The sequence below is a fragment of the Artemia sp. Qi Xiang Cuo genome, chromosome 7, assembly GCF_049724085.1.
Source record: "Artemia sp. Qi Xiang Cuo chromosome 7, ASM4972408v1, whole genome shotgun sequence".
NCBI lineage: Eukaryota > Metazoa > Arthropoda > Branchiopoda > Anostraca > Artemiidae > Artemia > Artemia sp. Qi Xiang Cuo.
The window spans coordinates 77,137,819-77,165,674 of record NC_142800.1 but is presented as its reverse complement, the minus strand read 5'-3'; the positions used below and the strand labels follow the sequence as shown (position 1 = coordinate 77,165,674).

Genomic DNA, 27,856 nt, shown 5'->3' with positions numbered 1-27,856 from the left:
TCAAACTAAGGTTTGAGGTCTGTTAATTTATGGTTAATGTTTGATTAATTTATGTTCAAACTTCAGTTATGTTAGAACTGAAAACAAGTTAAAAAAAAATGTGTTTGTGTACAGTTCAGTTAGACAATAGACCGCCAAATTGGTTGATGCCCTCACCTCTGTATTCTTATGCTGCAGTATGGAGAAGATGTATCAAGTTGTTTATTGAGATAAAACCCAACAAGACTAATATATTCCTTCTATAACAATTGAAATTAGTGCTTGAATTAAGTAAGTCCTTAAAAATTGGGTGAGAGGGGGGAGTAAGGATTAAAAAGTTATAATGAATATGATTAAACTAAAGAAAGGTGGCATGTAAAATTTATGTCAAATCGAGACTTAAAACTCACCCCCCCCTGAAACTCAACCCAGCTTACCGTCTCTTTTTACTTTCAATATACCACTATGTTCAATTTTCCCTTATATGCATTATATCTGTCAATCCTGCTAAGGCAAAAGAAATTTCAGAGGCAATGAAAAATTAAAGATTTTGATGTCACAAGATTGTTTTATGTCATATCTGATGGGTATTTTGAGTGCCTTGAAGAAGACGAGGCATTTTAGATATTCATCTAGGGCAAGGCCGTACCCAGGATTCTTTTTTTCGGAGAGGATTTTACTCAAAGATTTTTTTTCAGGGGGGAGGGTTACACAAAAAGCCTAAAAACATGCATACAAAATTTGTTTATATCCATTTTTTTATGTTTTTTTACGAGTCAAATACAAATTTCGGAGGGCGTCCAAACCCCCCTAACGGCCTTGATCTCGGGTCAACCGAGAAGCAGGACTAGACTGAATCCAAATTCAAGAAGTCAAAAGAAAGAATATAAATAAAATTAGACTTTCACAGAAGGAAGGAAAGAATGAATCTTTAAAGGGGTTAGAGGTGGAGGGGATCGCACAGCTGCGTTGACCTCTTTTGACTTGGTGCAGTAATGAGTAGTTAGTTGTAACATTAGTAGAAGTAGTAGTGCAGAAAGCCCTTTTGCACAGCAACGCTTGGTATTTAAATGCAGAATTATCAACCTATTTCGTATATATGGATAATAGTGGAGTGGCCTAAAGCTACATTTAAGTCAAAATGCGGTAATAATATATTCCTAAATCGGTCAAGAAGCTGGGCAAATACAACCAAAGAATGGTAACAAATAGTTGTTTATTGATAAATATAAACAGCATATAGTATAAAAAAATAATTCCTAGGACCATACCGGCTGTGCATGAGAAAATGGAAAGAATTGTGAAGATATGTCATTAGCGTTCACAAATACTTTACAAAAAATGACTACCCAGGTTTGGATAGTCATTCAACGTTTGATGCTTTTATTTAGTTACCCTTTCCCCGTTGCTTCGAGAGAACGTATTTTAAATTACTGTTTTATTTTTTTGAGGCTCGTTTTTTTTATTTTGTCCTTATGACCTTTATTTGTACATTTTTTGCTCTTTATTCCCTGTTTTGCACTGAGGCCGGTTGAGTTGAGGTTTTGACCAAAATATCTTTATATTTTTCACTACTACCCGTTTTTTTCACTACCGTTCACTCCTGTTCACTCCTGTTCACTACCGTTCACTACTGTTCACTACCGTTTTTTTTTTCACTACTACCCTCTTCTTCACAATTTGCTTCCATAAAGCATAACGGTTGTCAGTTAGCTAAATGAATGCAAAATAACAAATTTTATAATTGTGTGATAACATTTCAGCTAATACAATTATAAATAAGTTATTGCGTTGTGCAAGCATATGAAATTAAACAAGTATTATTTTCAGGGTAAAAATTCCAACGGCATGCAGTTGAAACGTCATTACGAATTTCTGACTCAAACCGCACCTGGTAATCAGGTCAATAGGTCCAGGTTCTGGACCCACTATATGCGCGGTGTACATGGTGAGTTTGACATTCCTTTCATTATCAGTGCTTTAATTGCATATTAAATAAAAGAAAATATCACTAAAAGGAGGTAAGGTTAGTGACGTAGTTAGACTTTTCAGCAATTGGGGTTAAAGTAAGTTTTTGTACACCCCCCACACCTATAAACGTAAGCGACCATACATTTTACAAAATATAAGGTATGTACATATATGCAAATAGCGACGAAGACCACACTGCCTTTCCATCATAAACAAATAAGTAGAACAACAGAGAAATTTTTATACAAGACAGTGGAACGCAACTTTAAAATAATATTTCGACCCTATATCCAAGGGCCGTCCTCAGCAAAACAGACGAAGAGAATAAAAACAATATAAAAGAAACTTAGATTAAAATTCAATCATTAAAACTGAAAGGTTTTGTAAAAAAAAAAAATGTTTTAAAACAGCCCTAATATCATTATTTCAAGGAAGTTCAACCAGGACTCTAGTCTTTTGAATCGGCTTGTTATGTTTAATACAATACAGTACTATTTTAACACAATACAGTGTAATACAGCACTATATGTTTAATACAATACAGTACTATTTTAACACAATACAGTGTAATACAGCACTATATGTTTAATACAATACAGTACTATTTTAACACAATACAGTGTAATACAGCACTATATGTTTAATACAATTCAGTACTATTTTAACACAATATAGTGTAATACAGCACTATATGTTTAATACAATACAGTACTATTTTAACACAATACAGTGTAATACAGCACTGTATGTTTAATACAAACAGTACTATTTGTGTCCAGATTTTTAAAAGGGTGTATGTTGTTAAAAATTGCTGAAAATTTTTCTCCTGCATACAAATAGCAGGCCAAACTGTAAAGTCTTAAGAAACGAAAAGATTTAAAGTATTATTTTCTCTTTCCCAGAAAAGACTGTGTCAATAAAAAACGAACAGAAATTAATTTAAACAAAAAAAATCCACACAATAAGTTTTTCAAAGAAAACTAAAAAGAGCTCCATTCAGCAAAAAATGACAAAGATAAAATCAAATAATCTACCAAGCGTGAAACTACCACAAATCAGCATCGATAAATAAATGAAACCCAAAACGAACAGAAATTGCAATAATTAACCGAGTCAAACTCAAAACGAGCAGAAATTAACATAAGTTGGGCCCAAAACCCCTATGCCTTCCCAAGGCCAGAACAAAATTTGCACTTTACTCAAAAAATATATCTGTTCTTACTTTTATAACTTTAATAAATCAAATACTATTAACATTTTGATTACTAAATATCAGTATATGTATATTAAACTGACAATGCACATTCATTTGTAATTATGCCATTCGCAAAAAATCTGTTTCCTTTCTTTGATAGCTTGGATACACTTACGCTATTTTGATTTTGTTAAATTTTAAGAGCAGAAATGGGAGGGTAGGCGTGGGAGGGTGGGTGTGGGAGGGTGGGAGTGGTAGGGGGATTAGTTGCCCTAAAACCACTTTCGACTATTAAAAAGGGCATCAGCCCTTTCTATTTTCAGTCGAATGAGCCCTTTTCGAAGTTCCCACGACAACTCAAGCCTTCCCATCACTTTCGACTATTAAAAAGGGCACTAGGCCTTTCGATTTCCAGTCAAATGAGCCCTTTTGGAAACGACAACGCTTTCTATAAACACCTTATGTGCCCCAAGGGCATAAACTATAACCCTTACCCTAAGGTCCGTTAGGGTGGTTGTCATCCTCTAAGACCGAATTTACTGAACTTTCAACTACATTAAGAAACATTGCTATCTCCAAATTTTGATTGGATGTGTTTGGGGAAAAGATGGGCGTGAGAGAGGGGTTAGTTGCCCTCAAATCACTTTCGACTATTAAAAAGGGTACTATCCCTTTGAATTACAAATCGAATGAGCCCTTTTTCAAGTTTCTACGACAAAGATTTCAATAAAAACCTTATATGCCCCCACGGCTAGTTGCCCTGCAATCACTTTCGACTATTAAAAAGGGCACAAGCCACTCCAATTTCCAATTGAATTAGCGCTTTTCGAAGTTTCTACGACAAATTCTTCGATACGAAGTGCCCTGCTCTAAAGGAAAAAATTAATAAATAATACATTGTGCCAACATCGTTCTTATATACCCCCAGGGCATAACTTAAAACCCTTGCCCTGAGGATTGTGGGCGAGTGTTCTCCTCTTTACTTGGTCCCCGTTTCTTGTCTCGTTCTCGAGTGTCCCCGTTCTTTACTTAGGCAGCGCGATCCTGCCGCCTATGATTTATACAACAACTTTCTATATAAACCTTATATGCCCCTAGGGCATAACTTACAATTCTTGCAATGAGGGCTCTGAGGGGGTTATCATACTAAAAGACCTAATTTCCAGAACGTTCAACTACGTTGAACAAAATGGATATCTCAAAGTTTTGATTGGATGTGTTTGGGGAAATGGTGGATATGATAGGGGAGTTATTCAGTATTGAATCCCTTTCAACTATTAAAAAAGGCACTAGCCGTTTCAATTTCCAATCAAATGAGACCTTTTTAAGTTTTTACGACAACGCTTTCAATAAAAACTTTAAATGCCCCAGGGCATAACTTGCCGCGAGGGCTTTGGGGGGAGGGGCTGTCACCCTTAAAGTCCTAATTTCCAAAACTTTCAACTACGATGAATAAAATGGCTATCTAAATATTTTGATTGGATGTGTTTGGGGAAAAGGTGGGCAGGAGAGGGGGGTTAGTTGCCCTCAAATCACTTTAGACTATTAAAAAGGGTACTATCCCTTTGAATTTAAAATCGAATGAGCCCTTTTTCAAGTTTCTACGATAAAGATTTCAATAAAAACCTTATATGCCCCCAGGCCATAACTTATAATCCTTGCCCTGAGGGTTGTGGGGGAGTGTTCTCCTCAAAAATATATTTTCTATTTGGAAATCAACTACGCTGAACAAAATGGCTATCTCAAAATTTCTATTGGATGTGTTTGGGGGAATGATGGGCGTGGGGGGGGGGCTAGTTGCCCTCCAATCACTTTTGACTATTAAAAAGGGCACTAGCCCTTTGAATTTCCAATCGAATGAGCTTCTTTGAAGTTTCTACGACAACGCCTTCTTTAGACACCTTATATGCTACCAGGTCGTAACTTAGAACCCCTGCCTTGATGCTTGTAGGGGAGTTTCCTCCTCAAAAATATATTTGCTATCTATAACTCAACTACTCTGAACCAAGTAACTTTCTAGAAATTTTGATGGAATGCTATTGGGGGAAGGATGGTTGGAGGGGAGGGGCTAGTTGCCCTCCAATCACTTTCGACTATTAAAAAGGGCACTAGCCCTTTGAATTTTCAATCGAATGAGCCTTTTTTGAAGTTTCTACGATAGTGCCTTCTTTAAAAACCTTATATGCCCCCAGGGCATAACTTAAAGTCCTTGCCCTGAGGGTTTTGGGGGAGTTTCCTCCTCAAAAACGTATTTTCTATCTGGAAATCAACTACGCTAAACAAAATGGCTATCTCAAAATTTTGATTAGATATGTTTGGGGGAAGCGCGGGGCGGGGGGGGGGGCTAGTTGCTCTCCGATCACTTTCGACTATTAAAAAGGGTACTAGTCCTTCGAATTTCCAATCGAATGAGCCTGTTTTGAAGTTTCTACGACAACGCCTTCTATAAAAACCTTATATGCCCCCAGGGCATAACTTAAAACCCTTGCCCTGGGGTTTGTGGGGGAGTGTCCTCCTCAAAAACATGTTTTTCTATCTGGAAATCAACTACGCTGATCAAAATGGCTATCTCAAAATTTTTATTGGATGTGTTTGGGGGAATGAGGGGCGTGGAGGGGGGGCTAGTTGCCCTACAGTCACTTTCGACTATTAATAAGGGCACTAGAACTCTCAATTTCCAATCGAATGAGCCCCTTTTGAAGTTTCTACGACGACCCCTTCCATATGAAGTGCCTTGCTCTAAAGGAAAAAAAATAATACATGGTATATTGTGCCAACATTGTTCTTATGTGCCCTCAGGGCATAACTTAAAACCATTGCCTCGAGGGTTGTGGAGGAGTGTCCTCCTCAAAAACATACTTTCCATCTGGAAATCAACTACGCTGGACAAAATGGCTATCTCAAAATTTTGATGGGGAAGGATGGGCGTGGGGGGGGGCTAGTTGCCCTCCAATCACTTTCGACTATTAAAAAGGGCACTAGCCACTCCAATTTCCAATCGAATGAACCCTTTTCGAAGTTTCTACGACAACTTCTTCGATACGAAGTGCCCGGCAGAAGAAAAAAACACATTGTGCCCACATCGTTCTTTACTTAGGCAGCGCTAGCGCGCTGCCTATGATTTACTGACATCAAAATTCTGTTTTTTAGAGTTTCGGTTACTATGGAGCCGCGTTGCTCCTTACTTATAGTTTGTTACCACGAACTGATTGATATTTGTGTTATTTTTTAAAGGTTAGTAACTATAAAATATTATATCTAATAAAAACATACTTAAAAATCTGTAAAACGACAAAATTTAGGTAAAAACGTGTTTTAAAAAATTATGCTATATCCCGAATTAATAATTTTGAGCATTTGACCAGTAACTTGTTGTTATAATGGCATCAGTAACCCTTGACATGAGGGGCAGAGGTAATTTCCAGAGAGCCTCATTTGAGCATTTTTTTTTTTGAAGAATTTAATTAGATTTTTCAAATTAAAATGACCCAAAATTTTTTAAGAAAGTATTTTTAAAAAAAACTGCTTTCTGAGCAGTTTCAGAACTGTATAAAAAGACGGTTCATGGTAATAAACTGAAAGCAAGAAGCGACTCGTGCTAATAGTAACCAAAACTGTAAAAAAGAGTAGTGGTAACAATATATACACTCAAAGATTGGTTGTTGTTTTTTCCTGGCAATTCTAAATACGCAAAATTCAGTAAAATCTAAAGCTACCTAATAAAAGTTAAGAGCCTGCAAAAGTTTGCCTAATATTCGAAAAAATGCAAGAACAATAATATACGTTTTATATAAAATTAAAATTATTCCCGCTGACAAACAATGTAACCTAACCACATTTTTCTTCCACTTAAATTCTCGTTAAATTCTCTTCGTTAAGTATTCTTACTCTGAGAGTTTCACGTGAATCGGAAAAAAAAATACGTTTGATCGATTTTAGCGTTTCACAAAGCAGCCTTTTTTCTTTCGATTTTTTTTTCAATACGTTTTGTTTTTACCTCGTCCTATCCACGCGCACTACAAGTCACAAGCCTATCAGAGACGAAAAAATTGGCCCGTTTACGAGCTTCAGGAAATAATGCAGCCAATACTAGTTTAAAATTTTTTTTCTGCATAGGGGTTCCACCGGGCCAAGAGACTTATGAAGATCATTGTGAAAATTTTATAAGGAAAACAAGATCCATCAGCTTTTTTGCCAGGTTTATTTCTGTAAAATTAGAATAATAAAATTTCGGTGATAGTACTTAAAGTCGTTAAAGTATGTTAGCATTTTTTCTAACTTTCAAATCAGCACCTCAACTTTGTATATTTATTTTGTTAAAAATATTATCCTATATCCTCGTTCTTCTTTGACAATACATCAAGAAAATGAATTAGAAAATTAATTCAAGAAAATAAAAAAAAGGAATTCGTAGGTTATGATTTTATACAATAACAGCTTCTACATTTTCCAAATTTTTTGTTTAATACTAAATAAAAATTAACAGAGTATTGAGGAGAAAGAAAAAGTTTCAGTCTATAGTTAAGATATCTCAGCGTTGTTGAGCAAAAACCTTCTAAATTCAAATATAGTTGAACTAAGGTTATAATAGACCGTTGTAATTATCAGTTACAAGAAAAAAAAATACTACAAAAGACTCCTCCTTTTGGTTTATCATTTTCGTGAAACAAAATACGATTGGTAAATTTCCAGGAGACATGGACACTCGCTACGATGCATCGGCTCCAACAGTGAGCCGCCGAGCTCGCGCTTCTTCCCTCCCGCCGAGAAGCAGAAGTGCTGGTCGATCCGGAAGAGCGTCTTCTGCTGGTCTTCGATTCCGTCCAGAGCTATCCAACACTTATGGATTCACTCCAAGAGATTGGACCGGTGATTATGCTCCTAGTGTTGAGTACGAGCCTGATTCAAAACCTTATAGACCTTCGGCAGGTATGATTGTTTTTTCTCTTTCTTTAAATATTATGAATTTCCATGGGATTTGTCTGTACAAATGTCAAGTGAATTATAATTCATAGATTTTTTATTAAAAACAGTTCGGATAAGGAAGTTGCTGGTTCGTTGCTTTTCTTGGCAAACCGCGAAACTTTATTCATATCCTGTTGGACTGCGGTGAAATCCCTCTGATTTCACTGCAGGGCTACTTTACCTCTGTGTACAAAAGTGATTTTATACACAAAATTAAATGAAAAAATCAACTTCCGTTTCCAAAATTTTCCAATAAAAAATGTGCTGTACTAAAAGTCCTCAAATAAGTATCTAGTGTAAAATCTGAGCAGTACTGATAGAAGATAGACTTTAAACTAGTCTTACCAAACATAATTCAGAAACGACAACCTAATCCATAGTGTTTCTACTAAAAAAAACACAAGTAGATTATATGTTTTTGCTTGGGTACCAAAGCAGGCACTTAGTTTCTAAGGCAGTCAAGCCAATCAGAACACTGGTTAATTGTGCGATTGTATAGAGAAAATCTTTCAAATATATATAGTTTATGTTGCTTACTGTCACGAAGACCCTTCTTCCGAAACGTTTGTCTGTCTGAGCTAAAGTCTTAACTAAGGCTTTTGTCCTGACAAACAATTCACATTCCGAAATTTGAGCACAAGATCATATAGATACTGTCAAAGAACAAAACATCAAAATGAAAGAAAATAACTTACATGGTGCAGCTTCTGCTGACATTCAAAAGTAACGAGACTGGCGTTACTGCAAGAGATATGACAACCCTGTGCTGTTGATCTTCAGAGAGCACGTGTATCAGGATCTTCCCACGGCTCAGCAATGTTGCGATGGGTGTTACAATTTTACCAAATTGAGTACTTGTTTCTTCGACTTGAATTTCTGAAATTCAGTACAAATTTGCCGAACTGGTGCAAATTCAATACATTTGCTCCAAAATCCAGCAATTTTCTTCGATGGCTAGGATTAGGATTCTCACCGTTCATAGTTTTGTAAAAATGCTTAAGCTTCGCGACTTCTCTATCTCTTCTTTTGAGATCTGAAGTGAATCTATGGGTTTTTGCGAACGCTCCTTTTCAACTATTCTTTTCATAATATGGAATAAAATTTAACACTCTAAAAACGAGACTCATTTAGTTCCACCGTTAAGGTAGAGGCTTAAAGGGAGCAATTACAACTATGCCTAGGCTACAAAACCTTAAAAAGTTCAAATACATGTTTATTCTGGTAGATTTATGGAAAAAATATCAACATTTTCACATGATTTAGCTACGATGAAAGTGAATACATCTCTAGCTACCTTTTTTATGCCTTTTCCAATTTAAATAATTGGTTTTGGAGAAATTATATTTTGAGACCTGTGGACTTGTGGTTCAAAACAACGAGACTCATGTGATTAAATTTTTAAAACAACCGTGCGACTGGTGGACTATATTTGCCTTCCTGAGAGAGTACTGTTCGAAGAGTGACTGTTGTGCGAAGCGTGATATGCGCTAAAAGTTTTGGTGTCTAGTATATTTTTTTCCAAAAAGTACATTTTGAGAGCTTTGTTTGGTACAAATCAAAATTTTAACATCACAATGCTGGGGCTCAGTTTAAATTTCTATTCAGTCCGTTAACTACATGGTTTTTAAGACTGTGATTAGTAAAGTTGTGTTTTTACTGTAGGCCAAGCAAAATCAAACACCGAAATTCGGAGCAACATTTCGCCACAAAATTTTATGTTAAGCTTGAAGAATCGGCAAATGTAACGTTTAACAAGTTAAAACAGACCTTTGGGGAGGATTCTTTATACTGAGCTCAAGTGTTTTCGCTGGCACAAAGTATTTTTGGAATGCAGGTAATAATTTGAAGATGGAAAATATTCAGTGAGGTCTTCAACTTCGAAAACCGACGAAAACATCGAACGAGTGAAAAGTCTTGCAAGATCAGACTGTTGTTCAAAATTACGAACGTTAACTGAACAATCAGATTTTGAACAGATTTACGGTTCATCAAATTTGGAGTGAAAATTTGCACATGCGAAAATTCTGTGCGAAAATGGTGCTGAAAAACCCTTCAATTGAGCAGAAGGACATACCAAAAAGAAAGTATCTTGATCTTCTGGACCAAATTGCAAATGAGCAAAATTCCTTTGGTCAAGTGGTCACAGGTGGCGAAATGTGGATTTTTGAATAGAATCCTGAGACCAAGAGGCAAAGTGACGAGTTGCACACTACAAACTCTCTTCGATCAAAGAAAGCTAGAATGAGCAAATCGAAGATCAAATCAATGCTATTTTTTTTCTTTTTTTTAGAAGGGGAATTATCCAAAAAGAATTCGTTCCTGCAGGATGAACTGATAGCCAATTAAAAAAGAAAAAATCTAATGAAAGGCTTAGGAATAGGGTCATTCGCGTGAGACCAGATATATCAGAAAAATAGGTACTCCATCATGATGATGGATCAACATGACCACACTGTCCTCTCCTTAACAGAATTTTTTTTACCTTGAAAAGCATATCTGTGGCTCTCCATCCCCTTTAGCCTCCTTACCTCAGTCCCTGTGGCTTCTTCCTTCTTCCTAAACAAAAAAAATATCCTCGAAGGTGGCCATTTCGAGACTTTGGGTATCTAAAAGCCTGCAACAGATATGCTGAAGACCATTACGGTTGAAGACTTGGCCTACTGAAGAAATCTACTCGTATGGTGTCCACGGTAATATTGTTAGAAGTGATTGAAAACTATCTTTCTGTTTTCTCCCTGCGGGTTGTTGTTGATGGCTTCACTTCTTGTGAATATGTAACAAAGGCAGTCGTACCACAGGATAGTATCTTGGGAACTACACTGTCCATTCTCCGGGTAAATAACATGGGAGACAACCTTGCAGGCCCTTCACATTCCTTTGCTAACGAAAACACGATACAGATGCTCATCCCAAAACAAGAAGATCAAAGCCAAGCTTCCCTGCACTTACTGCCAGATCTTTTGGAAATTGAAAAATGTTCTGATGCTGATGTTCCAATGACTTTACCAAACAGATACCCCAACTTCATCTTCAAAAATGGAGCCATAAAGAGAGTCTAAGGGCTTTGTCTTCTCGGAATCTGCTTTTCACAGATCCTCTTAGAAGACACATGTCAATCAGATGAGAGCCTCCTCTGTACAAAAGCAGGGAATTAAAAATTGCTGCAATAACGTTCTACTGGCCAGTTCAGCTATTCAATTGTCGATTTCTTCATCAGACCCATCAACGAATTTAGATGCCCACTGTTTGCTGGTGCTCTGAAAACGCTGTCAGCGCCACTTTAACAACATTCATGATAGGGCTAATAGCGCAGGTTCAGTCGTTCCCCTTGACTCTTTCCAGTCTGACAGTGCTAGGTTTGATGTAGCATCAATGGCTGTTTTCTACAAGCGCATAAATACACCATCCTTTTCTAGAGCTTTCTTGTATTGTGCCCCCATTTTCCAGCCAAAAAGAAAAACATGAAGGCACACAGTAAGATCCAATTATCTTAAGGTCGATAACAGAGTCCTTGAATAACAGCCTCATTCGACACCGCACTTCGATTTGAAACGATCTTCTTGTGGACGTTATTCCTAGATGTTTCTCTATCAACTCCTTCAAAAGAAGACTTAACAGTCCACAGCTTCGTGATGGACCGATGAAAAATACTAGCGGCAAATCAGATATTTAAATGTACCTGGCGCCGGGAATTTTGAAATAAATAAAAAAAAAACAAAAGTAGTTTCAGTTGTTGTGTCCAATTGCTCTGTTGGCACATTATAATGTCACAAATTTTGAATAGACAATTGGCTGTGGATTTTAATTCGATACTTGTGCAAGTTAAGGCAGAAGACGGCCATAGAAACCCAATTACTGTGGGTACATGTCTGGCATAAGTTTTTGTACACTCCTTGTCAAGTTTTTAGAATTTTCATTTTTAGTTCAAATGCTCATTAATGCCTTAAAAAAACCCAAGGACCTTTTTCTAAAAAAATTGTACTAAAATTTGTTATCAGCATTTATTGTACTTTCAGATTATACCCCTAGGCCTTCAGCGGTGGACAAATTGAAAGGCTTTGATGAGCCGGATTTCTCCGTTCCAAGCAGGTATTTGAGAAATCATCCTATCGGTCTTGAAGTTGACGGTCTTCTAAATGGAGGTAAGGATAAAACTTATAAATTCTATTTTGAAGTTTATATAGTTTAAAACATTTTAAAATGAAAAATTGAAGGAATTTGACGTTTGTGAATGAAATACGCAGTAAATAAATTTTATTATTATAAAATTTATAGTTTCAGTTTAGTCATGTGCTGGAAAATCAGTTAGTATTGTGTACTGGACATGGCTGTTGATACTAATAATCTTTTTTGAAATTTTTATGGCTCAAGGCCGCTAAAAACTTAGGGCTAAATCACGGGCTGAATGTCCAACTTGTATACTTTTTATATTGGTGTATATATTGAAGAAAGGCATTGAAGGTATAGTATAAAGTTATATTACATCTTAGGTTTATTATATTGAAGAAATGTGACGTTTGCTTATGAAATAAGCAGTAAATGAATTTTAGTATTATAAACTTTAAAGTTTTGTTTTCTTCATGTACTGGAAAGTCAATTTCTCAGACTGTTAACTGGGTAGTAATATTAAACATGGTCATCGATGTTAATAATCTTTTTTGAAAATATTTTCTGGCGCAAGGCTGCTAAGAACTTAGGACAGGATGACAAGCTGAATGTCCCACTTGTAAACTTTTCAATTAGGTTTATTTCTGAGAATTGCATAAGTTTAACTAGCTTTCAAACAAATCAAGAGAAAGGTTTTCAGGAATAAGTTCCCTCAAAAACCCTTCCGAGTGGAGGTGGATCATCTTACAAAGCTGTTCTCCAAATATTTAAATAAAGTGCCACTTCTTATTGGTTTCCCGACCAAACTGTTTCTGTACATTTGTTGCATTAACTTGGTAAATGACTATACTAGTTGAGATGAATCGTCGGAAGAAGATACATGTATGTGTATGACAAACAAGCATGTGTCCAATACGAGAGTCCTGCATACTCCTGCCATTTACCCGTGCCCCAGCCATTTAAACATTTGCCTCTCAATTACTTGGACTATCTGTCTTGGCTTTTCTCTGTCTACAATTAGCCATGTCTTGATGTAACCTATGCAACCTAGTGCAAAATACTTGATAACTTCAATTCAATTCAGTGACGCAAAGATGGCCAAGATGGATTATATTATCGCTATTTTAATATCTACTTTAATTAACACGATCGTTTAGGAACAGGAGGGTAATTAGTTACTATCTTGCAATTGATTTGTTTCTTTCCGTAGCAAGATGTTGTTCAGATGTAACTGATGGGGTGCCAATCTGTCTTAGTCCTAACCAAAGTATAATCACCTACGGAACAAGTACTGACAAAACTCTCCAAAAGTGACCCCGCGTACCTCAGCGCCTCTAGACACAAAGTGCTGTACTAAAAGGCGACGAGTGACCGGGAAAGTTGTATTGAATTGTGTAACTACGGTATTTAGTTGCCAGGTTCGCATAGGTATGGAATTGTCTCCGGAGACGCGGACAAAGGGTCACTTTTTTTGTGGAGAGGATAGGTTTTGTCAGTACTTGTTCCGTAGGTGATTATACTTTGGTCCTAACAAACTGTCTGATCCACCTGGTTTGTAATTTTTTTTCTCTTCTTTCGATTTTGTTTATTTGTAATTTTTTCTCTGTTGTAAGTGGGTAACAAAATCATCATTATTATTTTTAAAATGTATATGGTATAATCTCGAGAGTCTAAAATGCTTTTCAGAAATTTATAATAAAAATCATAATTTGAAAAAAAATGTCAAAAATCAAGATAAATCATAAAATCAGCAGTATATTAAAGATCAATAGAAAAAACATTTTAAAGACATAAATGATTAAGATTCGATTTGTATCGAATGTAAAACTCGATGTAAAATTCGATGACACTTTTTGCTGATACGAGCTAGGTTTCAAACAGTGGAGGTAGGAGGTCGCTTAATTTGTTTATTTTTTAGTTGCTTTAATTCAATTTGTCAAGCAAAAGAGGCAGTTACGAATACCCATTTTTTGTGCTAAATATAACATTTTGCAGCCGATACAACTAGATACGAGCAGATACAATTTTTTACAACTAGATTTAAGAAATAGTTAGGATAATACAGCAGATTTAAGATATAGTTATAAGAAGGACAAAATTTTTTTAACTAAACTCTGGGTTTATAACACATTACATTTCTGATTCTCCTATGACTGTTCACCATGGTTAATGGGTGGCTACTGTGTTGTGTTTTGGAAGTTGCTTAACTCTATTTAGTTTTGATCTGAACATGAGAATAATTACGAGTGCCTTTGATTTGGAGTCAATTAATGCATTTCAACAACCCCACTTATCTGGTGAGCAATTATTGACTTAAAGTTCCCGCAGAGTTATCAAGTAATTCTGTCATGACCATTAAAATTTGCAGGATTTCTTGAATTATATATATATACATTTTATGTATACATTTTACATATACATTATATTGAATTATATTATATATTACATATATATATTATATATATATACATATATATATATATATATATATATATATATATATATATATATATATATATATATATATATATATATATATATATATATATATATATATATATATATATATATATATATATATATATATATATATATATATATATAAATTTTAATATAGGATAATCAATTTTTTTTTTCGGCGCACACAACCATGGACAAGAAAATCTGCGAGGATTTTTTGCGCAAAAATTACTTGTAAAACCAGAAGCCGTCTAAAATAAGTCTATTTTTTAAGCTTAGTAATTTTTTTACTGGCTGCTTTCTAATCTATGCGAAATTTCAGAAAAGGTTTGATGCTATTAATTTTCTAAGAGCTTTATTTTGATCAAACAATTCTGGCATGTCAATTCTATCGCTAAAGCATGTTTTCTTTTCTTTGCACGACTAACAGTTGGCGTTCCTCAGATGCCAGCACAAGAACCAGAAGGTCCATCAGCTGAGGAAGCAAAAACTGCATTAGAAATCCTTCGTTCGTTCTTGGACAACCGTGCAAACACAACAGAGCTCCCGCTATTTGATGCATTGCGTGAAATCGACGTTTTTGTTCGGTCCTCCTACCGTCACGAATCTCGCTACTCCTTTCAAAGAAGCATTCAAATGACTTCAAAGAGGATGCACAAGAGCGTCCAAAAAGTTATAACAACTGAAGGATAGATAGTATCCTCCAATATGGAGCTTGCTGCCAAGTTTTTTCTTGCTGCTAAATTTAGCTAACTAAAATTGGCTCGATATCATGTTCCTGCCCCCGCTGAATGAGTGGCCAAAATTTATTTATCTTTCTTGAGTCTTTAGACTTTTTATTATTCTTTAGATGTGTACATACTTAAATCGTAACGTTTTATACTGGTCTGAAATTTGAGAACATTTAGGAAAGCGTTTGTTAGCCAAAAATTCTTCTAATTGTTGGTTTTTCTAGGATTAGAAAATACGTTCCTCTTTCATGTCCAAATGGAATATTTGGATGTAGGATACAAAATTCCATTCATCTCTGGTAATTTTTGCAGAAAAGAAGGACGCGCAAATTGATTCTTTGTCTACCTAAAAATGAAAACTCGGGTTGGATACAGATTATAAAATTAGTTCTGATAGTTAAATATCGACTTACCAAAGTGATCTAATTGCAAACTTTGACCATTTATTGACAACATATCTACAGTAGAATTGTTACTTTGATTTCTGAATCAAGAGAGTCTTTGATTTCTGAATCAAGAGAATTACCAATCTTTAAATGATGAAAGCAATTCGTCTTTGTGGCCTGAGTCCCGACTCAAGATTGTGACTCCGCCCAACTAGTAATAATCGATCAATAATATCATATGAGTAAACAGATCACCCAAGAAATTCAAATTTTGTTAGAATAGAAATGACGGTCAGCATACTCAAGACTTTACATCCGACATAGAGACAAGGTGAACTTAGTAACTGTTTTCTTTTTGTTTGCACTTTCCAAATATAAAAACTAATTAACTTGCATACATACTCCCGTCCTTATTTGATAGTCCCATATATGTATTCCGAATAATGCAATTGTTCGTTACTTCAAAGCAGTCATACCTTCTTGCTCCTCTGTTAAACCTGTTATCTTTTCTGTTTATTGAGTGCATAACGCACCAAAATTATAAATAAAATGAATAAAAAGTTTAGAATCATGGCAGAACACAACATGATCTGATTAGTAGAAACTCTGGATATTCTAAAGTAAGATTTCCGTGATTTAATTTTTTTTCTTTTAGTTTTTTGGATATTTCCTGGACAACATATGGGAATTTCAAGGGAGGAGGGGCGCATTTGTAAGTTAATTTATTAGGATATTTGGAAAGAGCAAACAAAAAGAATTAAGGATATAAGCCCAGAACTGGGGCTGTTTAGAAGGAAACGTGTTAAGAAAACTAGTCTTACTTCATGATATGCAGAATAATTGTAGTTAACACATTTTGACTTCTGTACTTTAACATCAACCCTACCCCCCTAATATGCAAATATATAGCCCAAATTATATATTTCCCATGTATTTCGCCATGCTTTCACTCGTGATTCAACCGGTGTACCCGTAATTGAATCAACCATGATAAAATCAAGAAACAGTAAAACATATGAGAAATAAATTATTTGGGCTACATATTTGTACATTAGGGTTAAAATTTAGTAAAACTAAAGTCAAAATGTGCTAACTACAATTATTTTGCATATTATTAAATTTCAATTGCTTTCTTAACTTGTTTTCTATTTAACATTTTGAATTCTAGCTTATACGGAATCGAGTATATGTTCACCTTGTCCATATGTCAGTTGTGGAACGTCGTATGTATTAACCGAAAAAACAATATATTTCGATAAAAACAAGTGGACGCTTTTGCAAGTTAAAAAGTAGTCATATCAAGTCAATACACAGGTTGAATCGAAAATAATTCAGGTCTTGCCTCAAAACTTGACAAAGATGTTTGATTTTATCAGCAGATTGTCAAACATTGGCTTAAAAAGGACCAGTGACAGAGTCTGCCATACGACAACATAGCCTATACTATTTTCTGACCCCCACAAAAATCTCAAACCTCCCCGCCGTCCTCGGGAAAGTAACTTTTTGAAAAAATCAGCTCGATCATCTAGCCGCGAGACACGACAGGGTATAGTTACTAAACTACGCATTCGTCACCTTTTAAGGAAGGAGCCATTGACTGTATGTAATTTCTTGAAACTGCAATATAAACAACAAGAAAAAAACATAAAAAAACACACTTCCTATGATTGTAAAAAAATGACTGTGAAAATTGCAAAATACTCGTATGTCCGAATCAGCATTGCCAACGCTTTAATATAAATTCTACCAGTTTTCCGACTAAAAGTGCACTGCGAGAGATTTATTTGTACCGTCTGAACAACAGGTTAAAAAGTTTTCACAATAAAGCAAGATATTTCGATAAGCTAAAACTTGAACAGATATCTCAGTCAGAGAGGCGCGAGTAAAAGCCAAATGTACCGGAAAATGTGTATTGTAACAACAAATTTCCAATTGTTCCGTGTTTAACCAGGACATTCTAAATTGTACCAAAATTGGTACAATTGTGCCGCGTTGGCAACGCTGGATGAAAGAGGAGACACATATTTAGGCATCAGCTACACGTCGCGTTACAAAGACGTCGGATTACATGCAGATATTTACTAATTATACAGGTAGATAATCTGCATTTTTTTTCTTTTTCTTTAACACCACGAACTGAGAATTCAAATTCTCGCTTGTTAAAGACTTTTAATAAACAGTACAGGCCATGATTACTATTTACGCCCATTCTCTGATTGCTCAGCTATTACAATGATGGTTGGCCAGGGCTTAACTTTACCACGACAGAAATACGGCTAAATTCTTACATAAGACAGACTTTAATCATTTATAGAGAAGGTCACAAACAAGAAATTCGGTTTTTATCGGTTTTGAAAACGGATTTTTAAAAGCGAGTGCCATAGTGGCTAAATAAGTGCCGAAGCGTCTATATATGATACTAGGTTTATAAACGAATCTTCAAGAGCTTAGTTACTTTACATATGTAAAAAGATATGCTCTACTAATAAAGAATAATATCTAAATCACTCATGCCACGAAAAGCAATGAAGCTTGAAATGAAGCTAGGGGTACTCAAATATAGTTCCTCAACACACTCAAATCAAATTACTCAAATACTAGAAGTTAACTAACAAAGACGTGAAGAATTAGTGCCGTAGAACAATACCTTGAACAGTAAAAGTAAGTTTAAGCGAACGTATTTGAGTTTAGTTCTTCAAAAAAGTGTTGAAATATAGGTTTTATACAAGGTCTAATCAAATCAGCTTGGTTTAGTTATTTTCGCTGTTTCAGCATCGAAGCACTTCATTAGCCTGAAAAAAAGGAGTTTTCTAAATTAGTGTAGGTGACATTAAAGATTGAAATTTTACGTGAAAAATGTTATTATTATGTTACCAAAAGGAGAAAGAATGGGATTTTTTTAATAAAAAAAAAGCGCTTCGTTGGCTTCTAACTTTGTACATTGACAAGAATACTCTCTGACAACAAAGAAAATAGTAAACTGACGAAAACACATTTGATCGTCAATCAATTTTTTTATTTGGTTAAAAAAAACATCATAAATGTATAAGCATATTTTAAGTAGCCTACTTGGGCACACAAGTAAATACCAAAATCTTTTGGAAATTTTTGTCGTTGGATGAATGGTGTGTTAAATGTCAAAACACACTTAATGTCTTACTTTTATGACCATTTTCAACGGACTTTATTAGTGTATCTTCTTAATATCTCACGTCAATGGTCTACGTGAAAATAATAAGCTTAAAATTTACTATTTAACACATGCTTATACCTCTTATTACATACTTCACTTTCTAGCGTCAAGATTTTTAGCTTCGTTTAAAGGTATTGGCCTTTTTAGCTTCGTCGGTTCAGAATGAAAAGCTCTGAGAAAAAGCACGAATATATACCCCAAATTGTAAAAAACTGGGTGACTATGTACTTGTGTTCAAACTTCTGATTTTTAAAATACAAATGAGAATTCAGCTTTCAGAAAGTAGAATTGAGAGGCACAGTGATGCTGAACTTTTCGTTTTCGGCTTTTGACCCTCCTCCTCCCAAATCTGCTCCAAGAGAAAATTCAGTAACATGAATTCTTCTTAAGATGTAAAATATGTTTTTAATAGGTTGATTTGTTTCACTTCGGATCATAATTATTTTTCTATTCTCTATTTTCATCCATTTTTTTTGCAAAGGCATTGTAGCCTCTGGGGTTACAAAATATTCTGAGGTTGCTCAAACTACAAATTTGATCACAAATCTAAGGCTATTAATGAATGTATGGGTCATGAATTTAATCCTGTGAAGTACATATTTAAAAAATAGTGATAATTCGGGCATATGGCCCTTTGTCTCCTCCAGCATCCTCTCCACTTCACTCTGATGCATTTGAATACTTTTTACTTTTGGATCATGATGCAGTCAAAACCATGATTACTTAATCTTTTCGTTCAAAATATGACTTTTAACTGAAAAAAGGAAGTAAGAACATAATTATACCCCAAACTGCGCAATCACAATAATTAGGGTGATTAAATATTTGTGTTCTAACTTGAATCAACTTTTGCTGTTCACTAAGCTAAGAGCTAGGGCTCTTTTATATTTACCATTTATTACCATATACTTTTCCAAAATAGATTGACTTAATTCTTCAATTATTTAGTGTTGAAAAAAAGAAGTAAGAAACGAATCTATTTTTTACCCCTTACAAACTGAACGGTTGAAATTAAACTTGCACTCAGTTACTTTAAATTTAGGCTTAACTTTTAACTTTTCAACATCTATAACATCTACTACAGATCACTTGAATAATGAGGAACTTTTAATGCAGAAAATCACCTTCTAATAAAAGCCAAAGCCTGACATTACACTCAAAATAGTCTACCTATGGAAAACAAGAATATATGGACGAATATATATAACAATATTAAATTAAAACAAATGAATGAATCGCTCTTTGCGCGTGGGTACCTTATAACCTTTTCTAAAGAAATTTGGTTATGAATCAAATCAAGAATGTCTTTTCTCACCAATAAGATGATTCTTGGTCTTGCAGATGTCAAAGCCGTATCCAGGAGGAGGAGATAGGGGGTTTTACCCCCCCCCCCAAAAAAAAAAAATTGCCCAACTCGTAAAAACGTAACAAAAATGAATTTTAAAAATTTCTTAAGCGTTTTTTGTAAGTTTTTTTTTTAAGAAACAAGCAGAATTAGAAAGCGAGTCAGCTTCTTTCCAGCATGATTTTTTAAGTTACCAGGATAGTTTCGGAACAAGCAAAAGGTTGGAACGCATATTCTAAGTCTTACCACGAAGGTATCTTGCCACTTTTGCACCCCAGTAAAAAGAAAAGATTTTTCTTTTTAGTAAGACTAAGTTTTCTAAGAAAGAGAACGTTATGTGGAAGAATTAAGAGCTTGATTTATTCTAGGTTAAAGGCCCAAGTATTTTTGTTTCAACTGACAAACCTGACGAAATAATGTTTGCTTATTCTTAATAGTGACGCATATTCAGGGCTAATACACAGAGGTGGTTTTAGGGGACGGACAGAAGGGGCAGTTGCCCCTGGCGCAGAAATTTTTAGGGGTGAAAAATCTCAAATAGTAATTAATCTAACGGTTATAATCATTTTCTGATTTTTGAATTTTTTTTTTCTATTAATATAAAGTAGAGGGCGCAGTTGATAAATGAAAATATTTAATTAATTATTAATTAATTAATCAAATAAAAATGATTTTAAAAATCAAACTAGTTTTATAATAATAATTAAATAATTAATAATAAGGAAATAACTAAGAAAATATTAATTAATTAATTAATTGTAATAAAAACTGATAAGTTTGGGCCTGAAATTTTTTGAGGAGACAGGAGGGAGGGGGGTCTAATAAAAAATTTTGAACCCGGGCACGAGAAAGGCCAGAAATGGCATTGCTAATACGCAACAGTATTCTTGTGCCCGAGCCATATCGTAATCATATATGTCGATGAAAAAAAGCCAAATTTCATGAATGACACGACATTTTTTTTATTTACATAGACCTATTATGCGACTTTTGTATCAGTGTCACTGTGGGACACAGTAGAGGTAATACAATAGCGAAACGTTTCTCCAAACATCACAACCGTCATGTTTGTGAGTTTCCCAGACCGTCAGAGCCATAGTTTCAGTTGCTACTTTGGTTTTCCACCGGAAACATTTGCCATTGCGCGTGCGGTTAGGCGGGGTCATGAATCATGAAGCTTGTGTGGTTTTAGATGTGTGTCAAAAGTTTTCAACGACGAGTATAGGACTTTTCGCTACTGTATATTATCTCTGCTCAGCGGTTGGATCAGCATGAATATAAAACTCGATCCAAACTCGTCAACACTCCAACGTATTCATACTACATTAATTCTACCCCTCCCCTGATTCTTTTACATTCAACTTGCAGTTGCAGCGGTCTAGTAGGTTGCATCAAAATTCCATTTAGCAAAGGTGCCCTAATTTCGACAACTCAAAGAGGGGAAATTGGCAACCTAGTCAACTCTCCAACAAGAGTCTCAACAGTCAACCTTTTCAAGCCTACTCAACTCTCAAAAAAAACATTAAGCAGGATAATTCAGTACATGAAATGCAATGTGACATTACATGAACACACAATTATCTATTACTCAATAAATGGTCAGCCCAACCCACCAAAAACTTATATCGTTTAACTCAATACAGGCTTTACTTAGCTATTTATTTATTATGCATTTGAATTAGAAATCAATTGTTGTTTCTTGAAAGTTTTATTTGTATTTTGATTCGTTTGAATTTCCATGAAAAAAATTGTGTTTTTCACAATATATCTTAATTTCAGCAGAACACTAATCAAGCCCCTAGGGGACTTGACAGGATTTCTGCTTGCTTTTGTTCACAATCATTATTGTCTTAAGTTAACATTCCTTTGTTTTTTTCCAACTAATTTTTATTAGTTTAAGTTGTATTTTTTTTTCATTTTCGCTAGTTTTACATCAACTTCATGAATAATTAATCATTTCAAATTATTTATAATATCTGATATAAGTGCTATTGACCTCTAGGTTAATATAAAATAATATACAAAACAAAAAATCGTAGCAACGCCGAAAATCAGCTTCGAATATTGTGAGGAGTATAATATCGGGCCAGCGCGCTTCATCTGCGCGAAGTTCCTCTTTGTAGGGAGCACAAAGGGTCAACAAAATCTTTCTCGTGTGGTTTACGAGCGAATAAAGCAACCTGAACTTGCCGAAAGTGTATTGTACCCTTGTATCAGGTCTGTCCGGTGATAATCTTCCCACACTTTTGATGAATGAGGAGCCTAATTCAAAATGGGATGCCTTAAAAGTCACTTCTACTGGCTTAAGTCGTTTGGAAATGGAAAGGTTGTTTTTCTTTACAAATTATATGTTTTTTGTTTTGTGTCTTGTACATGTACTTTTTTTCATGTGGTTTTAGAAAATTTAAAGAAGAGAGGAATCATTCAGAAGGCTGTTAGGCTTATATTTCTAACTTTTAAGCAATATATTCGAATATAAGCCTACCTTTCCCCTCATAACGTTACAATTTGTACAATGAAATCCTGTAATTTTCATACAAAGTTTCTATGTTCTGATTTTTGAGGATTTGGGCTGATCCCAGAATCACACTCACCAACCCTCCCCCTCCCTAAAAAAATACATGCTTTCGTGTCTATTGTTATTTTTATTTATTTAGCAGCTACTGCTTGTCTTTTCAGTAAAATATACATTTGTTGCTTATTCCGTGAATACCAATAGTTCATGGTTATCTCAAAATTTCTATCGGATGCATTTGGGGAAATACGACGTGGGGGTGGTGGCTGCCCCCGATCACTTTGACTCTTAAAAAGAGCACTGTAACATCTGATTCCCAATCCAAAGAGCCCCCTCCTAATTTTATAAGACCACCATTTGCATAAAAACCTTATATGCCCTTTGGGTAAAACTTGAACCCTTGCGTTGAGGGCTGTGGGGGGCTGTCATCCTCAAGGACATTTCTCACAAATTCTTTCAACTACACTGAAAAATATGGCTATCTCAAAATTTTGCATAGACGTGTTTTGGGGCACGGGTCGTAAGTAGGCAGGATTTGCCACATGGCTCTTTAAGTAGGCAGCGCTATTGCGCTGCCTATGATTTATGGTGTGCTCTCAAGTTTGTAAGAAGTTTTAGAGATTGAAAGAAAAATAATCGGTGCAGATCTTAAAAGTTATTTTTAATACACCAAAAGGCTTGAAGGCATTCTATTTAGTGTTTCGAAGAAAGGGGAGGGGGAGATAAATTTTGTAATACAAAAAACTGTAGTGTATAATCTTTTGTGAGGATCAGATAAAAATTATTTTCTCAACAAAATTCCAAATCACTTTGCCTTACCGCTCCCACTAAAAGCATACCTGCCAGTAAGGGCTTACCCAGGATTTTTGTTCGAGGCGGGGATTTTTTTCGCTTTTTTTTTACAAAAAAAAAACTTTAAATAAGCACGTCAAAAATTTGTGTATATGTATTTTTATATCGTCTTTGAAAGTCACACAAAAATTTCTTGGGGTAAGGGTCCAAAACGAGTAACCCTCTCCCCCTTCTCCTGGATTCAACCTTGCCTGAAAGTTTCAAACCAATTCATCGGTCATGAGACAGAACAGGATAGACTCTGAGAATACTCATTTCTAAACAGAAACGATTTCCCTCTCCCCTTTCGCCAGATTATTTATTCATCTACTTGCATGAAATGGTTTAATATTGATTATTTACTCTAAAATTGCAACTTTGGATATCTTCAAGTATTTCACTTTTCACCTATGGAAAGAAAAACCTGACTACGAGATTGAACCAAGAATTCCAAGATCTGAAGTCTAGTTCACAAAATACAGAGTTACTAAGACGCAAATTGGCTCATTTAATTTCTAAATTGTAAAACCGGCGAAAGTAATGTTGAGATTTCATCAAAAAAAGTTCCTTAATTCATTCTTTCCATCAAAATAAAGAAAAATGCAAATATTTGCAGACGGATTGCACCATTTTAAAATATGCATTTTAATTTCTTTGGATACGGAGCTGACAAATTATTTTTTTTTTTTTTTTATTTGGGAGGGGGGTGCTTCACGTTGGGTAGGGGGAAATCTCTGTTATTAAATAGACTCAAATAGAGTTGAAAAGCGAATAAGTGACCTGAAACCACGTCTTTTTTTCTATTTGGCCTTTTTGAAGAACCTTATACTATTTGAATTTGGCTTTTGACTGCAACTTTAAAAAAATATCAATTCAACTTCTTTTTCACAAACTAGAGAGGCCCCTTTTCCAAGATTACGGACGTGGATTGGCCAATCGTCTTTGGCGCCCAGATCTCTTCGACAATGAATATACGCCTTATCATATACGTGACCCTTGGTGGCACAGATACCCACAACTGAGACCAGTTGAGAGGTGGTGGTGGCAACCTTCTTCATACATAAGGTCAAGCTATTTGTCACCGCACAAGAAAACGTATGTTTGGAGCACACACCCGTTCCGCTATTATCACGGTACGTAGAGCTATTTTTACTTCATTAAGGAAATCTTAATATCAACGTAAATTTAAGAAGAACATTTTTTATTTCAGGACAAATATTTCATACGTAAACAATAATTGTTTTTTCCCCTTTAAGGATCTTAGAGACAATAAAAGTAAGACACATCTTTATAAAAAGAGCCACTCATGTTCTTTTAGATGAAACTGATATTCTACATTAAATAATTATTGTTTTTTTTTGTTTTTGTTTTTTTTTACAAATATATTTGGACATTCAAAAAGCCTCAAGCATCACTTTTAAGCAAGCTTAATACTAACTGAAATTCCAATTCAAAGAAAAAAAAATCTGAGATATAGTTAAATACGGTTTGATTTTTAAAACCTAATCTCAAAGAAAATATTCAAAGCATAACTTTATTGATAGACTAATTTGTGTAACTAGAATAAACAAAAAATGATTTTACCTTTAGGCATACAATTGCCTATTTGGGGTATGCACCGACATCATCTATTTTTCTGCTGTTGGTAATACTTGTTTTCAGCTGTGCTACCATTTTGCTTTTTTGGATGAACTGGGAAGCAAATCAACCAATGAAACTGCTAAAAATCTGTTTCTTGCAATTTAATTTATTATTTTTGGTTTCGTTCACAAACCACCAAATGGAAATGCGGTTTAAACCTTCGTATTTGAGTTATGCGCCGACACATAAACTAGCTACCCTTACTCCTCCTGTCTTCAACGTAAGTATAATTGATTTGATAAGTTTCATTATTAAAGGAAACTAAAAATTCTGAGTAATATATATTAACCCCGTTCTTGTCAACATTTGCTGCAAAGGGTAAAATTGTTTTATAAAGTTTTTTAAGTTCAAATAACTATTTTTTCCAAGTTCTAAGGTTAAGCTACGAAACCAAGACAGTACTCGGTGACCACCAAGTCCAAAACATGACCAAATTCTTCTGATTTCAGGTTAATGATATAAATAAATAACTATCGGATTGAAATAATATTGGATAAATTGAACCATGCGTTATGCATTAAAAGAAAACTAAAAAAATGACCTATTGTGAATTTCCTGCCTATTTTAGTAAAGTCATTTACAACTGGAAGCTTACAAATGGGCTTATGAATTTGCGGTTTCCATGCTAGGAATTTATTACTATGTGGTGGTTACTTCTTAAACTGTCATCCTAATTAAGTTTTGGTTATGACTTATTACAAATGCCAATTCTTATACTTTTTTAATGAGCTTCTTAGTTGTTTTTTTTTTTTTAATTATGCGCTGAGTTTTGCATGGGCTCATATGTTTGAGAATCCTTGATTTATCGCCGTGGGTAATATCTTTACCCACGTGAGTTAGATTGCATAATCTAAGTCTAGAAGTGTTTCACCTTTCCATGACACCATGATCTCTTACAGCCTTTGATCTGTTCCTCAAGAAAAAACAATCAAAATAGTCCATATAAACTGAGATAGGGCAAATTCTTGTTTGACTCCTGATTCCATACCAAACCATCTACTAACATCACTCCCTAACATCACAATATTATTCTCGTACATTGCACAAGCCAATTCAATGTATTATCTAGTATACCATACATGGATAGGACCTTCGCAGAAGCTCTTCTATCAGTTGAATCAAACTCCTGTTCATAATCTATAAGACTGAGGATGAATATAAAGGAATTGGATGATTCAAGCACTTTTTATTTGTTAATCTAAGACTGAAAGTTGGGTCAACACATTCACTCCTTTACTATAGCTTGTTTATTAGCTGAATCAAATTGGTCTGACAATTGAGACACTTCTCAATTATAAATCTAAGGGTAAAACTATGGTTGGCGCTTCCTTTCTCCATCCTAAGGCCACACTGTTCTTCTCTTAGAACTTTATCTACAGCATCTCATTGTCTAATAAGTTAGGTGAGGCTAAGCAAGTTGCTTGCTACCAGTGGAGGATCCAGGGGGGGCCCGCCCCCAAGATCTTTTATTGTGCCCTCATTCCTCTTTTATTTTTACTTTTTTCACTCTTTTTTTGTCAATTTGTTTTTAAATTTGTCAATTAGGTCAATCATTGGCGCCCTTGTCACATTAGCCCTCCCCCAAGATTTTGCTCTAGATCCGCCCCTGCTTACTAAAGAAGTTAGGTTAATACCACTATAGTTACCTCAATCCCTCTCATCGCACTATGAAGGGGTTTGATTACAGTTTCAGTGAAAACCCAGAAGAAATATCCGTTAAGCAAAACCTTGTGCAACGCTGTTTGTTTTCTAGGCTTTAATTTCCTTGAGGGGTGCAATTATTCAAGGTCACCCAGCAGCGCACATACGCAGGCACGTGTCTGGTTAGAAAAACTTGTGGAATTTACCTCGATACCTCTATGAGGAGGCAGGGTTCCCCTTCCGGGTATAGGTACGGAGGAAGAGGGCTTACGACAGAGTGGAGATCCCCCAAAAAACTCATAACACCGAAACACTCCCAACATTTTATACCTAGCCTATCTTCGTCATATTACTTATATACTACGTATTCTATATATATATATATAGAAATTTATATATATATATATATATATATATATATATATATATATATATATATATATATATATATATATATATATATATATATATATATATATATATATATATATATATATATATATATATATATATATATATATATATATATATATATATATATATATATATATATATATATATATATATATATATATATATATATATATATATATATATATATATATATATATATATATATATATATATATATATATATATATATATATATATATATATATATATATATATATAGATGCATAAATTTCTAGCAAAATATTTAATTGAATTTTTAACATATATTAATATTCAATCACTTTGCAGGTACACCTAGCTACAGATGGAGACGCTATTATTGAAGATATATTTTTTCAAGAAAACTGCCTGGAAAACTTAACAATTTATATCTAAGAATGATTGACTTATAACATTTAAATGTATGTGCGATTGAATAAGAAATAAAAACCCTTTTCATTTTA

General features: G+C 34.6%; 1 protein-coding gene across 3 annotated transcripts; it reads left to right on the top strand.

The window, feature by feature from the left end:
- On the top strand, nt 1–27,856 carry Mf (myofilin). Of its 3 annotated transcripts, none has more exons than XM_089092581.1 (6): nt 1–10; nt 1,810–1,927; nt 7,838–8,074; nt 12,127–12,252; nt 24,575–24,811; nt 27,702–27,856. In XM_089092581.1, exons 2-6 carry the CDS (start codon nt 1,828–1,830, stop codon nt 27,734–27,736), a joined length of 735 nt encoding a protein of 244 aa, XP_088948707.1. In that variant the 5' UTR covers nt 1–10; nt 1,810–1,827; the 3' UTR covers nt 27,737–27,856. The 3 variants fall into 3 exon arrangements, with proteins under 3 accessions (XP_088948707.1, XP_088948706.1, XP_088948705.1); XM_089092580.1 differs by having other exon boundaries at nt 1–17; XM_089092579.1 differs by lacking the exons at nt 1–10; nt 24,575–24,811; nt 27,702–27,856 and adding an exon at nt 15,108–15,557.